This window comes from Cetorhinus maximus, chromosome 7, assembly GCF_964194155.1.
Source record: "Cetorhinus maximus chromosome 7, sCetMax3.hap1.1, whole genome shotgun sequence".
Classification (NCBI taxonomy): Eukaryota; Metazoa; Chordata; class Chondrichthyes; order Lamniformes; family Cetorhinidae; genus Cetorhinus; species Cetorhinus maximus.
Genome location: NC_135885.1, coordinates 50,121,189 through 50,141,096, shown reverse-complemented (window position 1 = coordinate 50,141,096; position 19,908 = coordinate 50,121,189). Strand labels below are relative to the sequence as shown.

At 41.2% G+C, this 19,908-nt stretch overlaps 1 protein-coding gene across 5 annotated transcripts in view; it reads left to right on the top strand.

The window, feature by feature from the left end:
- Positions 1-19,908, top strand: part of zmym2 (zinc finger, MYM-type 2) — a 160,372-nt gene that overhangs the window by 73,821 nt on the left and 66,643 nt on the right. For 4 of the 5 annotated variants that reach the window (XR_013577108.1, XR_013577107.1, XM_078545482.1 and 1 more), the window contains exons 7-14: positions 931-1,143; positions 2,554-2,704; positions 6,749-6,861; positions 7,608-7,721; positions 8,375-8,525; positions 9,081-9,253; positions 16,514-16,679; positions 19,337-19,377. Coding sequence is in view for 3 of the 5 variants with exons in the window: in XM_078545482.1 (XP_078401608.1) it covers positions 931-1,143; positions 2,554-2,704; positions 6,749-6,861; positions 7,608-7,721; positions 8,375-8,525; positions 9,081-9,253; positions 16,514-16,679; positions 19,337-19,377 (1,122 nt within the window). In the remaining 2 variants the exon portion in view is untranslated. The remainder of the gene's footprint in view (positions 1-930; positions 1,144-2,553; positions 2,705-6,748; positions 6,862-7,607; positions 7,722-8,374; positions 8,526-9,080; positions 9,254-16,513; positions 16,680-19,336; positions 19,378-19,908) is intronic. The other variant, XM_078545484.1, reaches the window with a different exon arrangement.

The following is a 19,908-nucleotide window of genomic DNA, read 5'->3' as shown; positions in this document are numbered from 1 at the left end:
GTCTCCTTTAATTTGGGTCTGACAGTAGCGAAGGTAAATAATTGGCCAATTTAGTAAGTGAATTAAATGATGGTACGACCTATGGAGCAGTGGGGCTAGATAAACTGCGCATTCCTCCCGTCCCAACAAAATAATTTTCTTAATAAAATAATAAAGAATGTTTTGGAGTGAGCACCAAGATTGTTTAATCTCAATAATCGGATGATGGTCATAAGATGGTCATTCAATGCAGACTGAGTTTTGGAAAGAGAAAGCAGCCTAAGCGATGTGTGCTTATTTACTTTTGTGATGAGCATTTGGTCTTCTGGAGAGCAACATTCTGCGAATGTGCTGGGCTAGTCATATTATTTTTTATCACTGCAGTATCCGTTTTCTATTCAGTAAGCTAAGCAACAGTTCGGTGGAAGGTAGGAAGACCCAATGATAAAATATGTTATTGGAACCAGCAGCTGAAGAACAACAAACAAACAGCAATAAATAGTTACCTAAATCTTTGTTATCAACTCTGACCCATTCGCGGTTGAGCTTTTAAATATTGAATGTAAACCATTTTAAGGGAGTTTCTATTTTTTCCCCCACTGTTGCCAAGTTATGCACATGAATTGTGCTGCTGGATGGAGAAAGGAATATTTGAGAATTATGCTATGCTTTGTGTCCTAACACCTAGTTTAACATGATTGGCTGGGTCTTGGACTGGTTGTACACTTCCTCTATTTATTGCACTTGGTTCACAGCCTGGGACCAGAGAATTGGGGAGAATATAGAGCAGTTTGCTGCAATCACATAATTTTTATTTCTTAAAGGACCTTTGCCCATTATTTGAACGCAAACTTAGAAAATAACTGTTAAAAAGGGCATACAAAACCTGGCAGATAATTTACAAGTCCAAGCGTGCAACCTAGATGATGTTAATCCACATTTCTTTTTTAGATTCGACATGAAGTAAGCTTTAAAAATTTCGTCCACAAACTTTGCAGTGATGTTTGTTTCAACAAATATAGACAAGCCAATGGACTTGTAATGAACTGCTGTGATCAGTGTGGGATATACTGTTATAATAAAGGATCTGGAAATCACTTTCTTTTCCATGATGGCCATCACAAAAGATTCTGTAGTCCCAGATGCCTCAATGATTTTAAACAGGTAATTTGTTCACTGCTTTGTGTCTATTGAACTGATGAACATGTCCAATAATCCCTTGTGGTTCAAATTCTAGAACAAATTACAAGTAGCTTATGCTTACAGGTGTATAAACCAAGCTACATGTTTTGGTAAATACTTGCAGAAGAATTCAACACATCTGCCAAATTTTTAATCTGGAAAATCTTCAGTTTTTATAGCCTTAAAAACAATTGGACAAGTGGCAGTATGATTACATTCAACTGATTAAAATAAGTGACTGAGGCCTCTAGTGACTACTTCATCGGCATCAAAATACTACCCCAAGCTTTGATCAATTATGAATTGCTGTGTTGTTCCTTATAAAGATAAAACATTTTTTTCAACAAATTCTTAAACTTGTGTGTATGGAGGCACTAGCTTCAGGCTAGATACTTGTTTCAATCCCTCTCCCTCCAACCCATGCAGAAGGGAGGAAAACTTGGCAATTAAGTTAGCTTTGACTTACTTTTTGCAGTCCCTAACATCCACTCAAGAACTTCATTTGAAGAAAGTTACAAACACATCTTTCTCCTTTGCCAATTTGATTCTTTTGACAGTGTTGTTTATGTTCCTGCTCTCTCCAGAGGACGTAGTTTCAAAGATGCTGGCAGCCCTCCAGTACTTTACCCAAGAGACTGTTTGTCATGCTAGATCCCAGGAACTGAATATTGGCACCACAGCTGAGCCTACCTGCTATTCATAAGCATCACATTTACTTTATGTAAGAGATCCTAGGATAGCGATCAAAAGCAAGGATCCTGTTATTTTGCTGCCCTCTTTCTCCCTTCCTTAATTCCTTACTCACCTCCCATTTTTCTGAGCTTTACATTGCTGAACCAAGAATGGATTGTATTCCAGGAAATCTATGTGCTTTCACAAGTTGCAAAGCCAAGCTTGACAGAAACATTATAGCCCTTCATTTGGGAGCTAGTGTGGGAAACCCTCAGTTCTGCCCTGTCTGAAATGTTCCGCACTTCCAGTCACAGCGCTATAGGCTAGATGTGGCTTTCTTAGTGCTGATCTGACTGAGTCAAGCTGGCTTATTCACAAACAAGGATTAAATTCTTGCTCTTCCTGATCTGTGTGGTTCAGTGCCACACCTTCATTGAGTCATCAAAATCTTTTTTGAAATATATTTTCATTCCTTACAGTTAGAAATAGCAAATTGCCACTCACATGCAGAATTAAGTAGCGTCAAAATGTTAATCTTTCTAGTTGCTTCATAGCTATCCTAAAGTATACCTTCGCAGTTAGAATTTTTTATGCCTCTATGTAATTTTGGTCAGTAATTGCTAGAGATGGAGTTTCAGTACTAAACTTTAAAAAAATACACTGGTAGATTTTGAGACTTTACTTTGCCACTTCAACTTAATATTTTTACCTTGCCTTTAGAAATGCAGCAAAATAATTCCCTGCACAGCATGTAGAACTCCGTGTAGAAGCTTTGACATGACTCAACGTGTAGAAGCTGGTCGGAATATTGAAGCATACTGTTCAGTTGCTTGCATGTCCGTACACAAAACAAGATGCCCAAAGCCAACAGGTAAAACCACAACTCTGTGTCGTCTTTGTATTACCTATTCATGCTGGATAAGGTTGTAGAGTCTTTTAATTTATTTCTGTAGTTCCTATCAGGCAGATTTAATAAATTATTTGTCTTGTTAATGTATCTGACTATTGTGAAATATAGTCGTTTGGTAGTACAGAACTTGAGCATTGCTGAATAAAGAGACATTTTTGTCGAAGCTTTTTGTCTTAAGTTCATTGGACAATTCGCAAGGATACCAAATGTAAAGGGAACAACAATTTATACTGTATGAGAAGAGAGTACTGATTGACTGGCAAGTGGACTCTGATTGATAGAGGTGTTGCCATGGAGAATGTACCAGTTGATGGTTGCTAACACTTAACTGCCAAGCCTTGTTTGAAATTTAAGCCAGGCAGCTTGACTCTGATTAGTCAAGGCATTGTCCTGACGAATGAACCAGCGAATGGCTATCACTTATTTTGTTTAACTGAAATAGGTGCAATGCGTGTATATGTTCTTTCTGTCTGCAAAGAACAGGGCCCTGTATATTAATATATTTAGCTTCCAATACACGTAAATGCACCACACTGCGAGCCCCACTGACAATTTTAAATTGGTTGTCAGTGTAATTCTTAGCACAACGAGGATTATTTAGCAAATGTTGTCCAGTCACGGAATCACATCTAATGTTGGACACTTTTTTTTTGAGCTTTGCAAGCACGGGCTGGTTGTCTGTATCTTGCCCGTTGTGAACAGTGGAAGACACATGCTGTTTGATACAATCCACCAGTCTTTGCAGACAGTGCATTCTACACCATAACCACTCGCTGCGTAAAAAAAAAAATTTCCTCATGTTTTGGCTTCTTTTGCTAATTGATTTAAACCTGTGCCCTCTCATTCTCGGTCCTTTCACAAGTGGGAACAGTTACTCCCTATCTGTTCTGTCAAGACCCCTCATGATTTTGAATACTGCTATCAGATCTCCTCTCGGCCTTCTTTTCTCCTCGGAAAAACATCCTAACTTTTCCAATCTATCTTCATAATGAAGTTCCTCATCTCTGGAATCTTTCTCGTGAATCTTTTCTGCACTCTTTCCAATGCTTTCACATCCTTCCTAAAATACAACACTCAGAACTAGATGCAATACTCCAGCTGAGGCCGAACTTGTGTCCTATAGTAGTTCAACATAACCTCCTTGCTCTTCTATTCTATGCCCCATTAATAAAGCATAGTATACTGTATGCTTTATTAACAGCTCTCTCAAACTGTCCTGCCATCTTTAATGATTTATGAACATATACACCCAGGTCCCTCTGCTCCTGTACCCCCTTAGAATTGTGCCCTTTATTTTATCTTGACTCTCCATGTTCTTCCTACCAAAGTTAATCCATTCACACTTCTCCACATTGAATTTCATCTGCCATCTGTCCACCCAATCCGCCAACTTCTCTATGTCCTTGCTGACGTTCTACACTATCCTCCTCGCAGTTCACAATGCTTCCAAAGTTTTGTATCATCTGCAGACTTTGAAATTATGCCCTGTACAACAAGGTCTAGGTCATTGATATATATCAGGAAAGGCAAGAACCCCGACACTGACCCCTGGGGAACTCCACTACAAACATAAAATTTTTAAAAATAATACGTGTGCTGGAGATCCAAAATAAAAACAGAAAGTGCTGGAAAATCTCAACAGGTCTGGCAGTATCTGTGGAGAGAGAAACAGAGTTAACCATTCAAATCCAATATGACTCTTCGTTGGAACAGAAGAGGTAGAAATGTGATGAGTATTATGCTGTTGAAAAAGGGGGAGGGGCAGATAGAACAAAAAGAAAGGTCAGGAATGGGCCAAGGGCAGAGATTAAATACCAAAGATGTCATGTAACAAAAGGCAAAGGGAGTGGCAACGGTTGTGGGTCCAGAGTAGGTGTTACTGGCAGAATACAGGTCAGCTCAGTCTGAGACCTTTGAGGGGAAGGAGCACATGGGGAGATGTCTAGGTGCTCGTTTCCCTCTTGCTTTGCCACTGCAGGAAGTCACCCATGGCTACCACGATAGAATGCGGGTCTGCGCGCATCTCTGCGTTCTGCTGGACCAGGGTCTCCATGGCATCCGCCATCCTTACAAATGGAGACCTGATACACGCACATGAGGGTACCACTTAATCAGAGAGCAGGTGGATACACTCCTCGGACTTGCGAGCCACTCTGTTAAGGGCTTCCAACAGCTCTGTGTGAGTTTCCCCTGCCTCCTGCTGACTCTCCACGATGAGTTGGAAGGCCGAATCTAGCGGCTCGTCATCTGGCTCGGACCTCCTAAATTCCTGTGCCCCAGCATTCTCAGTGCCGGGGAGCTCGACTGAACTTGCCTGCCCCTGTTGCAGGGGCCTAACGTCGGCCGCTCTACCCCTGGCCTGGGACCTCTCCCTGCTGCTTTGAGCCAGCTTCTCCTGCATGAAAACAGATGAAGAGAGTGTGAGCAGGACACATGGCACTGCATGGAATATTTGTGTGTTGAGTGGAGCCATGGATGGGATGAGGACGCGAGCTCGAGAGAATATGAGCCTGATGAGGGTGTGTGTTAGTGGTATTGTCCTTTGTGAAATCCCTGTGGATGTGTGATGGGTTTGTGAGTGTGAGAGTTGAGAGTGCTGAGAAGAGTGACTTACCCTGTCAGAACGGATGATCCCATTCTGAGTAGCTGTCCTCTTTTGCAAGGTGTTGGCACTGACCACCACTGCCACTGCTTCCCGTGCAGGATTGGTGACCTTGTTTGCTGGCCTTTGCCCAGAGCGGGGGTAGAGGACACCACGGCAAGCCTCCACAGGGTCGAAAAGGCGTTTCAGGGACGCGTCACTAAATCGGGGGGGGCTACAGTCGTCTTGCCTTTCAGGCCATGTCTTCTGTGCAGCAGTCCCGGTCTGGAAACACTGAGCGGTGTGCCCACGGCTGCACTTTATAGCACCTGGTGTGAGGAGGCAGCGAGGTGACGGTGTGGCGGATGAATGAGAGCCCGCTGCCATTGAAATAGCGTGTTTCTCAGGAATGCATGATTAATGACGTGGGATTGGGTTGATATGGCGTGAAAAGCAGCCATTGCAGCCGGTGGGTAAAACATTCTTTTTCCCATCCGCTGCTGCACTTAGTGCAAATCTGGGGCGATTCTGTCCTAAGTCTAATTTTGCTTGTATAATTGTGCTTGTACTTCGCAGGTAATTAGGCTTGCCTGTTAGAATTTTATGGATCAGCACAAAACAGATAAATTATTTAAATGCACATTTAAAGGATGTTGATAAATGTGCTATCAATTTGAAAAGGACTAATATAGCCAAACATGATATATTTTGATCTATAAACAAATTGTTTCTGTGAAATGGCCCAAAAAGTATCTCAAGTTACACAAATCCTTATGTGGAGTTTTTTTAATCAATTCCGTATAATTGAAAATTTCAAACTGAAGTATTCTTTGAATTTTAGGTTTTGGGTTTTGTACTGCAATCGTTTATCCTCTTCGGTTCTGTATGAAAACAGCTAAATGGCCCACTTCGACAAAATGTTGGACAACCCTGGTGGAATCAGGATTAGGCTCACCTGTGATCCCTGGTCTGCTCAGATAACATGATACTGCTTGTTGTTCCAAGCTTACCTCCCAGTTTTCCATGTTTTCTCTAATCTTAGCTAGTATGCTGTACTTGCCTCTTGCCACCAACTCTTCTGACCATGATCTCAGATCCACCTCTTGCAGAATATGCTGCATCTCATCATGTTTTGTAAACCAGTTCTTCCCTGTTTAGCATATTGTAGCCAACTGAACCAGTTTCCCAGAATTCCTTGGTACCTTTCCCTGGTCAATCTACTGCTCTCAGCTTTCTAGCCTTTTTATTTCTGACAGTGAACTGATGTTCTAGCTGGCAAATTATTGCCAGAAGTTACTTGAGGTAGAAATGGGCTCACATTTGGTAGAAGCTTAATGCTATGATTATGATTTTTCGAGTATTTGCACTGAGGTCACCATGTTGCACCTTGAAATCTCACAGCAGATTTTTCCATTTTGTTTTAGGTATGGGTTCTTGCCACTTCTGTAAAAGAAGCGCTTTACCTCAATATCAAGCCACAATGCCTGATGGAAAACTGTACAACTTCTGCAGCTCTAGCTGTGTGGCTAAATTTCAGGTTTATATGTTTTGCTCTTTTTGTTAAATTATTTGACATCAGTTTTGTGATCTATGTCACCTTATGTAAATCTTGGCTCATGTCAACTGTTTTAAAGCCTTTGAGTAAGTTTTCAGTTTTGCCGTACCAATATGATACAGGAAAGAATGTGTAGTTCAGATCCCCTCTTCCACATTAAATCTCACGGGTGCATATATGCAAGTATATGCATTGAACAAAGACGTTTGTATGACAGTTATTTTTGAAGTAGGTAATACTCATAAATAGCAGATTTTGCATCACTTACAAAGGTTGGCTTGTTAGATATCTTCTTTGCTCTGTGGTAAATGCATAATGTTGTTGAAAAGATCCATCCAAGATCTAAATAAATCATGCCATACTGACATGAACATGCTGTCAATTTTATTACCTTTTTAAATGCAGTTGAAGCACATCACTCTTGTATTTCCATTAGATTAACCAATAGATCTTAGCCATGGCTGAAGCCTCTTTTTTAGTTTGTTCTCCTTCAAAATGTTTACATTTGAAGCCTGCAATCAATTTGAACTTCACCCAGTCATCACTATCATCTGGATTGATAGATTGGATGCTTAACAGTGGACTGATAACTGGACTATCATTGCTGTCAAAGCAATGGTCACACAGTCTTCTAGTTACATAGAGGCAAGGGCTCTTGAAAAAACACCTGGAGAGAATAGGGAGAAGTTATAAATGTAGACACAAAATTTATCATGATCATGCTTTAGTCTTACAGTGTACAAACAACAACAAATGGTCAGGTCATAACAAATGAGGTGCAGCTGAAGTGTACCTACTGCAAGACTGGATTCAGTGCTAAGCCGGAAGTGTTGGAATGGGAGGTAAGACAAAGATAAATTTTAAAATAGGTGCAATAACTAGATGCAAAAGGGTTCTGAGTAGTATTGTGGGGCAATGACACTGTTGATTCTCCTTTAGGAGTTCAAATTCAAAAATGCTGTATGAAAATTAGTTTTTGCTATATACAAGGAGATGTCTCACAGTAAGATGAAACCAGATTGCAACAGGTGAAGTAGAAAGAGAATTGGGAGATAACAAAAGCATGTTTGGAGAGGAGGATCCAAAGTTTTTTCAATGTTGGGAAGGAGTGGCAAGGCAGAGATTCCAGGAAATTAAGTTACGAAGAGCAGAGCTAAGGTAGTTGAATTTTAGGTTTATAACAATTCTCCTCTATTAAGAATACTAGATGAAATAAGTTTGGAAAATCATTCACATCCAGCATGGAGCACCCCCTGTACAATTAGCTTTAAAATTAGCAATATTGTTTAAAATAGTGACAAATAGAAAAATTCCCACTTGGGATTGTTATACACAGACTGGATTAAGGAATCTTGTTTGGGAAGAATTTAGAGAACTTACATCAAGCACTGCTTTAAAAATGGGGTGCCAACAGTGCTTTCATCCTCAGTTCCTTCGCTAATTTGATTAGTTTGTTTTGCCAGTGAAAAAATATAGTAATTTAACTTTTTTTCAGAATCATGTATTTCAGTTCTGCAGCAAAATGTGCTGTGAGGATTACAAGAAGCTGCAATGCATAGTGTCTTACTGTGAATATTGTCAGGAAGAGAAAACTGTACATGAAACTGTGAAGTTCTCTGGAGTAAATAAAGCATTCTGTAGTGAAGGTAGGTTTCATTATACTGCCATATGTAGCTTAAATTTGAAGTTGATGGAAAAGTAATTTTGAATGTTTTCCCAAGATTTTTATGTTTGATTGGAAAAATCTTTTTTAACCGTACACATTTAGTATCGGAGCATAGGAACAGGAGTAGCCCATTCAGCCACGAGAGGCTGATTTACCATGTAGTTAGATCATGGCTGGTCAATACCTCAATTCCATTTTCCTGCCTTTGATCACATTCTCTTGATACCAAAATCTCAATCCCACTCTTGAAAATTTATATTGACTCAACATTTATAGCCTTTTGTGGAGAGAGTTTGGTGTTAGTTTATACATTTTCTTGTTGGTATTGAGAAACTAAAGTGGAAGCATATATTGCAGGACATTGCCAAAGTTGAAAAAATTAAAAATAAGACTAGGTAAAGATTTCATCTCTTAGGTGGAAAAGTATTTTAATCACTTTATCCAGCCCTGGAATGTTGGGTTATTTTACCGAAGTTTATATATCTTATCTGTTTACATGGATTGGAGATTGCTTAAAAAACAACTCTGTTTTCAGGCTGTAAGCTTCTATATAAGCAGGACTTCGCAAAACGTTTGGGTCTACGCTGTGTTACCTGCAGTTACTGCTCCCAGATGTGTAAGCGGGCAGCAGCTAAAGAAATTGATGGAAAAGCAAGAGATTTTTGTAGTGATGATTGTTGCAAAAGGTTTATAGACTGGTATTTTAAGGTCAGTGGAGTCTGTTTTCTTCAGTAGATTTTTTTGTCTTCTTTATTTATCTTAAATTTGCATTTACAATCAAACTTGCCGTAGAGATTGTAGACACTTAATACTTTTGAATCTAATCCTTAACTTGGAATAACTGGCGAATGGTGGCAATTCATTAATGTGGAATACTAATAATTAAAACGGATCAAATCGGTTTCCCTGGAATGAATGTGATCATGTATACATTATAGAGTACATGAAGTAAAATTTACAGACTGATGATGACCTTTCTGATGGTGACGTAGCCCTCAAGGTTGCTTGTTCTTTTTCACAGCAGAAGTGTTACAAAATAAGAAATAACTAACTATTTTCTATATGTTACACAAAAGCACATTGATAACAAGATTTATTTTAACTTAGTTGCTACAGTGTCAATTTTATTTGCAATTTTCTGCAGCACAGCAAAATTAGTAAAAGACAGTATGTGTATAATTTTGAAATAAATGTAACTGCAGCTTTCTTTCCCATGTTGCCTTGTAAAGTTCCATAAATTGGCATAAATGTACAGATGAATGCATAGTGTTATAATGGGAGTCAATGTGAAAGTCAGCCACACTCTATGAAGCAATGTAATTTTTGCATTTTGACATCTTCTGGTCCGCTATAAGTTGCTTTTAGCGAGAACTTGTATTGTGTGTCTCTAATAAAATTAGTTATCCAGACAACGTGAATCCAATTCCTGATTGGTGGCTTACATTGATGTCATAAAATCAGTCACATTACTTTCTACACAAGTTTAGAGTCATAGAGTTATACAGCACAGAAACAGGCCCATCGTGTCTGTGCCGGCTTTCAAGCACCTATCTATTCTAATCCCATTTTCCAGCACTTGGCCTGTAGCCCTGTATGCTATGGTGTTTCAAGTGCTCATCTAAATACTTCTTAAATGTTGAGGGTTCCTGCCTCTACCACCCCCTCGGGCAGTGTGTTTCAGATTCCAGCCACCCTCTAAACTGCCTGCCCCATACCTTAAATCTAAGCCCCCTGGTTATTGACAGCTCCAATAAGGGGAAAAGTTTCTTCCTATCTACCAATCTATGCCCTTCATAATTTTATCTAGCTCTATCATCCCCCCCTCAGCCTTCTCTGCTTTAAGGAAAACAACCCTAGCCTATCCAGCCTCTCTTCATAGCTGGAACCCTCCAGCCCAGGCAACATACTGGTGAATCTCCTCTGTACCCTCTCCAGTGCAGTCACATCCTTCCTATATTGTGGCGACCAAAACTGCACACAGTACTCCAGCTGTGGCCTAACTAGCATTTTATACAGCTCCAACACAACCTCCCTGCTCTTATATTATGTGTCTTGGCTAATAAAGGCAAGTATCGCGTATGCCTTCTTAACCACTTTATCTACCTGTGCTGCTGTCTCCAGGGATCTGTACATTACACCAAGGTCCCTCTGAACCTTCTCGAAAAATTCAATCAGATTTGTTAGACATAAGACCATAAGACATAGGAGCAAAAATTAGGCCATTCAGCCCATCGAGTCTGCTCCGCCATTCAACCATGGCTGATAAGTTTCTCAACCCCATTCTCCCGCCTTCTCCCCATAACCTTTGATCCCCTTACCAATCAAGAACCTATCTATCGGTCTTAAATATACTCAATGACCTGGCTCCACAGCCTTCTGTGGCAATGAATTCCATAGATTCACCACTCTCTCAACCCCATTCTCCCGCCTTCTCCCCGTAACCTTTGATCCCCTTACCAGTCAAGAACCTATCTATCTCGGTCTTAAATATACTCAATGACCTGGCTCCACAGCCTTCTGTGGCAATGAATTCCATAGATTCACCACTCTCTGGCTAAAGAAGTTTCTCCTCATCTCTGTTCTAAAAGGTCTTCCCTTTTCTCTGAGGCTGTGCCCTCGGGTCCTAGTCTCTCCTACTAATGGAAACATCTTCCCCACGTCCACTCTATCCAGGCCTTTCAGTATTCTGTAAGTTTCAATCAGATCCCCCCCCCCTCATCCTTCTAAACTCCATCGAGTATAGACCCAGAGTCCTCAAACGTTCCTCATATGTTAAGCCTTTCATTCCTGGGATCATTCTCGTGAACCTCCTCTGGATCCTCTCCAGGGCCAGAACATCTTTCCTGAGATACGGGGCCCAAAATTGCTCACAATGTTCTAAATGTGGTCTGACCAGAGCCTTATAAAGCCTCAGCAGCACATCCCTGCTTTTATATTCTAGTCCTCTCAAAATAAATGCCAACATTGCATTTGCCTTCCTAACTACCGACTCAATCTGCAAGTTAACCTTAAGAGAATCCTGAATACTCTCCCCATTTAGAAAATAGTCTGTGCCTCTATTCTTCCTACCAAAGTGCATGACCTCACACTTCCCCACGTTGTATTCCATCTGCCACGTCTTTGCCCATTCTCCTAACCTGTCCAAATCCTTCTGCAGCCTCCCCGCCTCCTCAATACTACCTGTCCCTCCACCTATCTTTGTATCATCTGCAAACTTAGCCAGGATGCCCTCAGTTCCTTCATCTAGATCATTAATGTATAAAGTGAAAAGTTGTGGTCCTAACACTGACCCCTGCAGAACTCCACTAGTCACCATCCGCCATCCTGAGAAGGATCCCCTTATCCCCACTCTCTGCCTCCTGCCAGACAGCCAATCTTCTATCCATGCTAGTACCTTGCCTCTAACACCATGGGCTCTTATCTTACTGAGCAGCCTCCTGTGCGGCACCTTGTCAAAGGCCTTCTGGAAGTCCAAGTAGATAACATCCATTGGCTCTCCTTTGTCTAACCTACTCGTTACCTCCTCAAAGAATTCTAACAGATTTGTCAGGCATGATCTCCCCTTGATGAAACCATGCTGACTTTGCCCTATTTTATCATGCACTTCCAAGTATTCTGAAATCTCATCCTTAATAATGGACTCTAAAATCTTACCAACGACCGAGGTCAGGCTAATCGGCCTGTACTTTCCCGTCTTTTGCCTCACTCCCTTCTTAAACAGGGGGTTACATTAGCGATTTTCCAGTCCTCTGGGACCCTCCCTGACTCCAGTGAGTCCTGAAAGATCACCTCTAACGCCTCCACTATCTCTTCAGCTATCTCCTTCAGAACTCTGGGGTGTAATCCATCTGGCCGAGGTGATTTATTCACCTTCAGACCTTTCAGTTTTCCTAGCACCTTCTCCTTGGTAATGGCCACCATACTCACCTCTGCCCCCCGACTTTCTTGAACTTTGGGGATGTTACTCGTGTCTTCCACCATGAAGACTGACGCAAAGTACCTATTCAGTTCCTCCGCCATTTCTTTGTTCCCCACTACTACTTCTCCAGTGTCATTTTCCAGCGGCCCAATGTTTTTCCTCTCTCTTACCCTTTATATATCTAAAAAAATTCTTGCAATCTTCTTTTATATTACTGGCTAGTTTACCCTCATATTTAATCTTCTCCCTCCTTATTTCTTTTTTACTTGTCCTCTGTTGGTCTTTGTAGGCTTCCCAATCCCCTGGTTTCCCGCTGCTCTTCGCCGCATTGTATGCTTTCTCTTTAGCTTTTATGCTGTCCCTGACTTCCCTTGTCAGCCATGGTTGCCTCATCCTCCCTTTAGTATGCTTCTTCCTAGGGATGAATTTTTGCTGTGTCTCCCAAATTACTCCCAGAAACTCCTGCCATTGCTGTTCCACTGTCTTTCCTGCTAGGCTCATCTCCTAGTCAATTCTGGCCAGCTCCTCCCTCATGCCTCTGTAGTTGCCTTTATTCAACTGTAATACCGTTACATCTGATTCCAGCTTTTTCCTCTCAAATTGCAGGGTAAATTCTATGATATTATGGTCACTTCCTCCTAAGGGTTCCTTCACCTTAAGCTCCCTTATCAAATCTGCCTCATTGCACATCATTAAATCTAGAATTGCCTGTTCCCTAGTGGGCTCCACCACAAGCTAGTCCTAAATGCCATCTCGTAGACATTCCACAAATTCCTTTTCTTCTCCCCTTGACAAAGCCAGGCTGACTACCCCTGATTAACCCCTGCCTCTCCAAGTGGATATTAATCTTGTCCCTCAGAATTTTTTCCAAATGATTCCCTACCACTGATGTTAGACTCACTGGCCTGTAATTACCTGGTTTATCCCAACTACCTCTCTTGAATAATGGTACCATATTTACTGTTCTCCAGTCCTCTAGAACCTCTCCTGTGGCCAGAGAAGATTTGAAAATTAGTGTCAGAGCCCCTGCAATCTCCTCCCTTGCCTCACATAGCAGCCTGGGATACATCTCATCCACTTTTAAGCCCGTTAAAACCGCTAATACCTCCTCCCTTTCAATGCTAATTTGTTCAAATATATCACAGTCCCCCTCTCTGATTTCTTCATCTACATCATCCTTCTCCATAGTGAACACAGGTGAAAAGTAATCATTTAAACCCTCACCTACATCCTCTGGCTCCACACACAGATTGCCACTTTGGTCCCTCATGGGCCCTACTCTTTCCCTGGGTATCTTTTGCCCTTAATATATTTATAAAATACCTTGGGATTTTCTTTTATGTTGCCCGCCAGTGTTTTTTCATGCCCCCTCTTCCGCTCTCCTAATTATTTTTTTAAGTACCCCCCTACACTTTATATACTCCTCTAGGGCTTCCGCTCTTTTTAGTCCTATGTATCTGCCATAAGCCTCCTTTTTTTCCCCTTATCCAACCCTCCATATCCCTTGACATTCAGGGTTCCCTGGACTTGTTGGTCCTACCCTTCACCTTTACGGGAACATGTTGGCCCTGAACTCTCACTATTTCCTTTTTGAATTACTTCCACAGGTCTGATGTAGTTTCCTTCAAGTAGCTGCTCCTAGTCCACTTTGGCCAGATCCTGTCTTATCATATTGAAATCGCCTTCCCCCAATTCAGGACCTTTATTTCCAGTCCATCTTTGTCCTTTTCCATAACTACCTTAAACCTTAGCGTTATGGTCACTATCCCCGAAATGCTCCCCCGGTGACACGTCTACCACTTGCCCGGTTTCATTCCCTAAGATTAGGTCCGCCCCTTCTCTTTTAGGACTTTCTACGTGCTGGCTCAAAAAGCCCCCCTGGATGTACTTTAAGAATTCTGTGCCCTCTAAGCCTTTCACACTAAGACTATCCCAATTAATATTGGAGAAGTTGAAATCCCCTACTATCATTACACTATTATTTTTACACTTCTGAGATTTGCCTACATATCTGCTCCTCTATCTTGCCGCTGAATGTTTGGAGGCCTATAGTACACTCCCAGCAAAGTGATTTCCCCCTTTTTGTTTTTAAGTTCTACCCATATGGCCTCATTTGAGGAACCATCTAAGATACCACCACTCCTTACTGCAATAATTGACTCCTTGATCAATATTGCAATGCCACCTCCTCTTTTACACCTCCCTGTCACGCCTGAAGATTCTATACCCTGGAATATTGAGCTGCCAGTCCTGCCCTTCCCTCAACCATGTCTCTGTAATAGCAACAGTATCATATTCCCATGTGTTAATCAACACCCTCAATTCATCTGCCTTACTTGTAAGAATCCTTGCATTAAAATAGATGCAATCCAGGCTTCCATTATTCCCTTGTGCCTTAACAGGTTTATATGTGCTCTGCCTTCCAGATTGACTTAATTTCTCTTCTATATTTGATTGTGCATCACCCCCTACTGTTCCTCCACTCTATATCCCATCCCTCTGCCAAATTAGTTTAAATCCCACCCCCTCCAACAGCACTAGCAAACCTCCCTGCAACAATGTTGGTCCCGTTCTGGTTCAGGTGCAACCTGTCCGACTTGTACAGGCCCCTCCTTCGCCAGAAACAGACCCAGTGATCCAGGAAACTAAAGCCCTCCCTCCTGCACCATCTCTTCAGCCACACAGTCATCCTCTTTATCCTCCTATTCCTATACTCACTAGCACGTGGCACAGGGAGTAATCCAGAGATTACAACCTTTGAGGTCTTGCTTTTTAATCTGCTACCTAGCTTCCTAAATTCTTGTTGCAGGACCTCACCCCTCTTTCTACCTATGTCATTGGTACCAGTGTGAACCACGACCTCTGACTATTCGCGCTCCCCCTTCAGAATGCCCTGCAGCCATTCTGTGACATCCTTGACCCTTGCACCAGGGAGGCAACACACCATTCTGGAGTCAGGTCTACGGCTGCAAAAGCACCCGTCTGCACCCCTCACTATTGAGTCTCCTACCACTATTGCTCTTGCATTCTTACTCCTCCCCTCTTGTGCAGCTGAACCACCCACAGTGCTGTGAACTTGGCTCTGGCTGCACTCTCCAGAGGAACCTTAACTCTCAAAACGCTTCTTGAGTGAGATGCACTCTGGAGCTTTCCTGACTACTTGCCTGCCCCCTTCTGCCTGGTGGTCGCCCATTCCCTCTCTGACTACACTTTCTCAAGCTGCAGAGTGACCACATCTAAAAACGTGCTATCCACGTAACCCTCAGCCTGGCAGAGGCACCGCTGTGTCTCCAGCTATCACTCAAGCTCCGAAACCCCTTGCTCAAGCTGGTGGCACTTCCTGCACATGTGGTCATCCAGACTGCAAGGGGTGCCTAAGAATTCCCACATGCTGCAGGCTGTACAACACACGGGACTGAGCTCCCTTGCCACACTTTTTATTTGTTTTTAATTAAAACATTATATCCTTAAATTTAAGCCAAGTAGAAAACGATTTAGTTTTTCTTAAAAAAAATGCTGAGACTCTTACCTTCTGTAATGTCGCTTTAAAAACAACTTACCCGCTACCTACCAATCAGCTCTCTCCCTTGCCCTGACTTCACTCCTTTCGAATTCCAGCACCACCGAATGTCTGGATGAGAACCGGCTCCCTCACAGGTAAATTCCGTTCTGCTCTCTATACAGCTCCCACTCCGCCAAATATTGCATTGTGCAAAAATACATAAATAGAGGTTTTACTTTCAACATTTGTTTCTGATACAAGTATCGTATTGTGCAAAAATACATACATGGAGTTTTGGAAGACAGAAAAGGATTAACAGTTTGTACAACCTAGACACAAACTATTAGACAAGTAGGATGGTTAGAGTATTCAAGTTAATCTATTAATCAGATTGGATCTAAAATTGGCACTTTTATTTAAATTTAGTACACATGATTGATTGAAAGCATGTGTCACTTAATCTTTTTATGTTACCTAAATTATAGAAGCATTGTATTTCAGATATTGCATTTTTCTTGAAGTAATAAACATTTTTCTTTCATTTTAGGCTGCAAGATGTGACTGCTGTAAAGCTCAGAGAGAGCTGACTGAATCAGTTCAGTGGCGGGGAGAAATGAAACATTTTTGTAATCAGCAATGCCTTCTGCAGTTCTATTGTCAGCAGAATGAGCCCAATATGTTTACGCAGAAAGGTCCTGAAAACCTGAATATGGGTAAGTGCTTGCTCACAGGAAAATAGATTTGCACTGTATTTAGAAATATTTACCCATATTTGTGGTTGAATACTCCTGCCAGCTGACTACAGAGCACAATTGAGGCCGGCCATTGTGAAGCCAGCAGTCCAGATTTGCCATATGCCTGTTTGCAGGAGTACTGTCAAATGACAGAGTACGGCGAAATGTTATTTTCTCACTTCTATGCAATCTGTTATGTATGTTTGTTTAGTGTCTTATTGATCAGTCATTGCCATGTAACCAGTAATGTATTATTGGCCTTATTACCCAGGATTCCACCCATCCTCAGCTAAATGTTCCCATCTAATCATATTTACAACAACATTAAAACTTCTTTTTTGAAGCTACACATTTGCCTAACTCTATTGATATAAATGAGTAGTGTTCATCATTCTGACATTGCTGCTAGCTAATGTCACTCAATGTGGCTTGCATGAGAACTTGTTTAACAGTGATACAAAATTGTAGAATCATACAACACGAGGCCATCCGGCCCAATATGCCCATGACAACTCTTGAAAAGATGTATCAAATTAGACCTACTTCCCTAATAATAGAGATAAATACAAAAAACTGCGGATGCTGGAAATCCAAAACAAAAACAGAAATACCTGGAAAAACTCAGCAAGACCTACTTCCCTGCTATTTCCTCACTGCCATGCAAATTTTTCTTTTTCAAGTATATATACAATTCCCTTTTGAAAGTTATTAAATCATCGTCCACCACTCGTTCAGGCAGTACATTTCAGATCATAAAACTTGGTAAACTTATTTTGTCTGGTTGTCCTTAAAAATCCATCATAATTTTGAGTACCTCTAGATATCTCCTGAATCTTTTCTGCTCTAAGGAAAATAACCCCAGTTACTCTAGTCACTCTAAATAATTCAAATGCCTCTTCCCTCAATTTCAATTCTTTTAATAGGCCAAAAGTTGATGGAAATTTACAGATAATGAGATAACTCATCATCTCACGTGATGCAGTAGTAAACTTGATTGTATATGCATTCTTTGCTCATGTGACATCTCTGCAATCTACTCACAATTTTCTGGTCAAACTATAGCCATGATAGTCACAGGATTCCATTCAACAACACGCTGAAGCTTGGAAACACTCCTTAAATGGCTGAGACACTTCCAATGATAGGAGCATAACTACTAGACTTTGCTTTATTTCTGTATATCTCTTTTTTATTTACATATAAATTAATCATGAGTGTCAGAATATATTTGCCAACAGCTCATATTACATTTGAACCTCATGTATGCAGTTTCCCATTATTTTGCATTAATATAAATCTTTTAAAGAATATGGTGAAAAGCATGCAAGATGTGCATTCCAAAAGTGACTTTAGATGTTGGAGCAGGCTACCCATGAGGTGACTATTGAGCACTAGAGTTACGCTATTGCAAGTATATTGCATAACTGCAAACTCTATAGTTTGTGAATGAACTTGACTGTTGACCATCTAATATTTGCTTTTTTTTGTACCTTTCAGTTTAGCGATCCTTCTTCAAACTTTGTAACTGTTAGATAAAAAAAATGTTTTCTTTTTTACTTTCCCCATCCTGTCCTGAAGCCTTTGCTTTACTAGAATACATAGGTGCTGGTTATTTTACCACATGAGCACTACAACTGAACTAAATTCTGTCCCACAGGTATTCATTTAGGTTTATTTCTAGCAGAGGTAACTGGATAGCAAAGAAAAGGAGGAGCCATTAGTGATGATCTCCCTCCTTTCCTAGTTTTTACACGATCACCGCCACCCAAAGCTGCTGGACACAGAGACCTATTTTATCAGCCCTGCTGCGGTGTTAGCTGATGTCAGCTCATTTGCTGTGAACTGCCAATTGAAACTGGCAACTTCCTGATCTGTATGAGCTGGATTTTACACTCCCCCACTGCCGGGTTTGAAGTTGGGGAGGGCACATTATAATCCAACAGGCAGCCTGCCTATCTGCCCAGCCCCGCAAGGGACCTGTCTGAAATTTAACGGAGGAGGGGAAGGTAGGCTTCAGGTGAACCACCTGCCTTAATGAGGCCCTTAAGTGGATAATTAATGGCTACTTAGAGCCTCATCCCACCGCTGCCTGTATTTTACTCATGGTGGCAGGAGGCCCATGGCATGCGGGAAGCACTGCAACTTTAGCTGCGTGGGCTGCTGTGAGGCAAGAAAGCGGGGAGCCTAGTTTGAGGGCGTGCTGGGCATATGGAAGGCATCACCGCCTCCCACTCCTGGTCTGTTGAACCTGGCTGCACTCATCCCTCCCTTGCCACGAGTCCTCACCCCAGCTGGAGCTGCTTGGACTACAGAGCTGCTGGCCATCCAACTAGCTGGTAGCTCTCTAAGATGGGGCTTCCTCCCGAAGTAGAGGGCAGAAGTCTATCCTTAAACCAATTAACGCTGCTGCCTGTGTTAAATTGCTGTGGGACAGCTGGGAGTGGAACCACAATGCCCCAATAAAATTCAGCCCATGACTTCGCTCTTCACTGGATGTTGTTGGATGTAAAAGAATAAATATCTTTTGCTTGTATTCCAGGATAAGATGATGTAGGACTAAAATTTGCCCATAATTAATTGAATTGTTTCATTTGACTGGTGACTTTGCCTAATTAAAGTATTGTTCCATTTTTCAGTTTCAGATCAAAATGTTCAGACCCAAGTTTTCAAAGTCACAGTAAGTATTGTCCAAATTAGTAAATTTCATATCTATAATTGTATTTGAAAACATTCTTCCAGGTTTACTCTACATACCCCCTTCCTTTTCTGTGTATTGTGTGTAATGATATTTTAGCAAAATGTGATAATTTGAATATTAATTACCACAACCAAATTCATGTGACTAAATTTTGGAATTGGATTATATATGCGTCATATTATAGGATAACTCTGTAAACAACTACATGTTCACAATTGAACATCTCATAGTAGATAGATACAAATCATTACAATTCATTTTTTATTGCTTATTCTGATTTGTTGACTGATTCTATTTTTAGCATTAATAACCTGGAAAAAGGCATTGGACTCCAAAGAACTTAGGTGAATTAGAAGAAAATTAAATGAAAGATCAGTTATTTGGAACGTCACAGCAGCTCAAGAGATCAAGTTTGGGATTTTATTTATAAAAAGATGCGATGAAGCTAAATAACCACCCACAATTTTTTTCAGTGTGTTTTGCTCAATGGCAATTCTAAAAGTTATGGTG